The sequence below is a fragment of the Theobroma umbraticum genome, unplaced genomic scaffold (genome assembly GCF_002168275.2).
Source record: "Theobroma umbraticum cultivar Fairchild unplaced genomic scaffold, ASM216827v3 scaffold_204.0, whole genome shotgun sequence".
NCBI lineage: Eukaryota > Viridiplantae > Streptophyta > Magnoliopsida > Malvales > Malvaceae > Theobroma > Theobroma umbraticum.
In genome coordinates, this window is record NW_018397267.1 from 3,969,984 (window position 1) to 3,974,305 (window position 4,322).

General features: G+C 36.0%; 1 protein-coding gene across 4 annotated transcripts in view; it reads right to left on the minus strand.

Moving 5' to 3' along the window:
* Window positions 1-6: 6 nt before the first annotated feature.
* The window catches only part of GOX3 (Aldolase-type TIM barrel family protein), a 4,614-nt gene continuing 298 nt past the window's right edge, over window positions 7-4,322 (minus strand). The window contains exons 1-11 of one of the 4 annotated variants that reach the window (XM_021438189.2): window positions 3,971-4,279; window positions 3,214-3,386; window positions 2,895-3,019; window positions 2,202-2,248; window positions 1,981-2,058; window positions 1,351-1,475; window positions 1,021-1,087; window positions 871-933; window positions 712-781; window positions 516-616; window positions 7-168 (exon numbers count right to left, since the gene is read on the minus strand). In XM_021438189.2, coding sequence (XP_021293864.1) covers window positions 46-168; window positions 516-616; window positions 712-781; window positions 871-933; window positions 1,021-1,087; window positions 1,351-1,475; window positions 1,981-2,058; window positions 2,202-2,248; window positions 2,895-3,019; window positions 3,214-3,350 — 936 coding nt within the window. In that variant the 5' untranslated portion in view covers window positions 3,351-3,386; window positions 3,971-4,279 and the 3' untranslated portion in view covers window positions 7-45. Of the gene's footprint in view, window positions 169-515; window positions 617-711; window positions 782-870; window positions 1,088-1,350; window positions 1,476-1,980; window positions 2,059-2,201; window positions 2,249-2,894; window positions 3,020-3,213; window positions 3,387-3,485; window positions 3,896-3,970; window positions 4,283-4,322 lie in introns of those variants that run through there. The other 3 variants (XM_021438186.2, XM_021438187.2, XM_021438188.2) reach the window with 3 other exon arrangements.

Consider the following 4,322-nt stretch of genomic DNA (forward strand, 5'->3'; position numbering starts at 1 on the left):
AGTTACAGGGAAGGGCAGGCTGTTTGAATGAATGTTTTTCATATCTCAAATGTAAATACTTACAAATATTCCAGATGCTCCCAGAGCCAACGCCTTGAAGACATCTGTTCCACGCCGAACCCCTCCATCAAGAAAAACAGGAACTCTGCCTTGTGCAGCTTTAACGACCTGTAAGTTAGCTCGTGAAATCATTAATGTCAAATAGTACAATGTGTTTTGGAAAAATTCCAATTATGGTTGATGTTTTCACTGTATATAATACATAACCAAAATCAGAAAATGGAAGTTAGTCAAAATGAAAAATATAGTCATTTGAGCAGTGCTTGGGTACTCATACAGAATTAATATGTTAGAAACACTTTAGGAAAGAATCAAATGAGATAGAAGTTATGCAGAATAAGACATCATTAGCATTGGCCACAAAAGTTTCATGAGAAGTTGTCAGAAATTCAACTAGAAATTCTAAACAACACATTGATTTGATGACCTTAATGATTCAAAAAGGGGAAATGTACCTCTTCCAAAGCCATAATTGTTGCAGGTACATAATCAAGCTGGCGAGCTCCATGATTGGACACAATGATTCCAGCAGCTCCAGCTTGTATAGCTAGCCTTGCTGCGTTATGAACATTGCAAAGTGGGGTTTCATGAGAAAAATGAAAAGAGGAAGTTGGATTGCATTGATTGTTTCTTTAGGGTCAGCTTCCTTACTATCCTCAGCGGTAAGGACACCCTTCACTAGAATTGGTAATGATGTGATTGTCTGAAGCCACTTTACATCCTGTTTTATTGGCCAGGAAGAAATATTGTGAAAAGGTTTCTTTGTTACAATAAAAAAATGTGAAATGTAAAGAAAAAGATGCATCTTACTTTCCAGCTAAGTGACCGATCAATTTGGCCAGCAACATATGAAGCTAGTCCAGAGTCATCGGTCTGCAAGAAAATCCCACCATTAGGTAAACAAACAGGCAAAGTAAATGGATAATTTAAGTTGAGATTGATTAGACATTTATCACTTACCTTATCCATTTTGCCAAGGTCCAAACCCTCAAAGTTCTTCAAAGTCAAGAATGGTGGCAGAGTAAATCTGCAAGTGAGTTATGCAAGAAATTAGTGCTTTCTGAAAATAGTAGAATAGTTTTGTTTTGATACTTTGTAACCTTGTTCTTTTTCTTTTCAGAATACCTAATATCGCAGAGAACAAAATCAATACACAACCTAGTTGCACAGTTGTCATAATCATTTCATGGTGACACCATGAAGCCAAAACTACATCCTTCCTAACTTTTCTTTCCTTCTTTTTCTATCTTTTCCCCCATTTCAAAAGTTATACTTGCATTTGAAGCTCACCTATTCTTGATATCAGCTTCCCTCCGGCCAAGTCTTGGAGCATCCACAGTAAGGGCAATTGCCTTGAAACCAGCCCTTTCAGCTCTTCTCACAAGCTGTGCAACCACATTCCTGTCTTTGCATACCTGAACAATAAGCAGTAATGATTGATCACACAAAGCTATAAAAAGGTAACAGAACACTGTAAAAGATCACTTGTGCAGTTTCTTGGAAACAAGTGCATTTAAGAAAAGGGGAAGACAGGCCACACAATGTGGATTAGAATAATCATATTTGTTTACAAGTTTTTGGGAAATTCTGAGAAAAACATTCATCGATCAAAGAGGTTTAGCTAGGAAAGAAATCAAAGATATAATTTCGCAATTACTTTGAACAGAATATTTCAGGAAAATGGGGGAAGATGATGCAGTATTTATCTGAGAATTATCATGCATTTCGTGCATATTTTGAAAATAATTTAAAACTCTAGTGATCTTCTACTCACCATGTGAGAAGTCATAAAATGTAAAGCCTGTTATAGATTATATAAACTATCTTCTTAAGGTTCTGTTTGAAAATCAGACAATTATGTCACAATGCTCAAAAGCAAGACAAAATGTAGGCAGTGTAAAGATGATCTCTTAAACTCACATAGAGTTGGAAAAAGCGAATGCCAGGTCCTGTTGAAGCGACCTCCTCAACACTGGAAGTAGCCCATGAGGATAGTGTCTGAGGGGAAAAAGAAACATGAATAAACTAAGGAAATATTGATTTGACAGAGCAAGAGCAAAGCAGGCTTCTGCTGCGTGGCAAATGCGAGAAGATACAAATTCAGTTTTAAAGCAAAGAGGAAGGAATAGTGAGAAGCAAACCATAATTGTTCCTGCAGCTGAAGCTGCTCTGGCCGTTGCGTATTCTCCTGCATAAAGAAACACACTTTAACATTCAGACAAAGATGCATTTCTATTTTGTTCTTTTGGCATAGAAATAGTAGCGAAGAAGAGAGAAATCAGATGGGGAAGAAAGCAGGCACAATTCTTCCTCTAGAAGAACTAAAACAAGCATAAAACATATACATGAATCTTAAAGTTGTGTTTCACTTAAACATTTTAGAGAATTAGAAAGAGCTGTGAATCCTTGAAAATGCAACTACCAGCTCTATACATGGCATCGAACAATATTATTTTAAAAGCTAAAACCTAAAACTAAGAGCAATTATCCTTCATCTGATTCGATTGTTTGATTTCTACAGAAAAGCTGATGGTAAATGCTTTCTGCATGAACAATCATAGGTATTTACAAGCAAATTTCATACATAATTGATTCCATTTGTGCAGAGAAAGTTTAATTTTTTTTTCACTGCTTTGCAACTAAAAATCATCCTTCTATAAATTAGTTCTATTTCTGAAATCACCACCATTGGATGCCAGAATATCATGTATGTCTAACCATATCCAGCAACAAATGATGAATGTGCTCAGTCTGATGCGTGAGCATTAATTGCTCAAACAATTCCATCATAAGGTTAATAATAAAACAAAAGATTCTAAATCAGGGGCACATGCCTTCAGGGTGAGCCATTTTCTGCATGGCAGTTGGAGCTATCATGATAGGCATTGAAATCTTGAAGCCCAAGACGGTGGTGGTCATGTCAATCTTGCTGACATCAATAAGAATGCGGGGGCGAAACCTATTTTCCATGAAAAGTAATGAGCATCATTAAATGAAAAGATAACCATCAAACTCAACCTACAAAGTAAAGATTGCCAGAAAATTGAAGTACGGTACATTGTTTTAAGACTAAAATAATCCTCATTTATGCAAGTGCACAATTAAGCTCAAAAGTCATCTTAGTAGTTTTACTTGTAAGTGAACAAAGCTTACAAAATCCTTGAAAATGCATTTCGATTCTCCTTAAGAGTCCACTGGTCCTCTGCACCAGATGCATAGTAGTCATAAACCATCTTGGGCAATTTCTCCTTTGCGATGGCCTCATATTCAGTAACATTAGTTATCTCCATCTTTTCTACAGATACTTTGTGCTAACCCAAAATAACCTGAATTCCAGAAAGAACAAAAAGGATATGTATCAGATAGACTTCATTCTGACTTCACATCTAAAAAGAGTTTAAACAAAGTTCAAATCTGAGAGTGACCTGCAAAGCAGAATCAAAAGGAAATCTCTAGACTAATCCACTGTCAGATGTACAGAAGCAAATTAAAATAAAAAGGCATCGGTCGCGCCAAAAAAATCCCATGGGGGCCTATCAAGAGTCATGTTTAGCACTATTCTCCAACTTTTCCAGTGATTGCAAAGTTTGAAATCCACTTAAATTCTGTTGAATAAAACTCATTGTCTACTAAAGCACAAGACTGCAATATTACACTTATGAATTAAATTTTGGAAGTTAACTGAAAATTGAATGATCTGATAAAATTCACTTCAAGAAAAAATTTTCAATCATTATCTAAACAAAACTGGAGATCAGTTGATGAAACCCATCACTACATATACAAAGATGATCACAGAGACTAAGTTTTTGGAACAAAACTATGATCAGACAAATACCAAAACCAAGAATAACTTGAAATGGTAGCCAGGAAAGAAGAAGGGAACAAGAATGAAGAGCAAAGAACAGACCTTGGAGACTTCCAACAACAGGAGAGAGAGAGAGAGGGGCAAGCTAAAGTGAAAAAGTTAAGACAATGGTGGAGAGAAGTAATGCAAACAAACAACTAATATGGTATCGAGAGGAAATATTAAAGAAAAGGACGTGAAGACAAAAACAAAAACAAATAAAAAGGAAAAGAAATGGGTAGAGATTAGAATTGAGAGAGACAGAGACAGAGAGTTATATGGATTGGTTTTTCAGGGCCAGCATTTGAAGCCAAATCTGTGTCATGGAAGTGTCAGACTTGTGTGGGAAGCGTTTGTGTCGATTATCATTGCTCAAACTATGATCATCCCCATATATATATATATAGATAGCCAC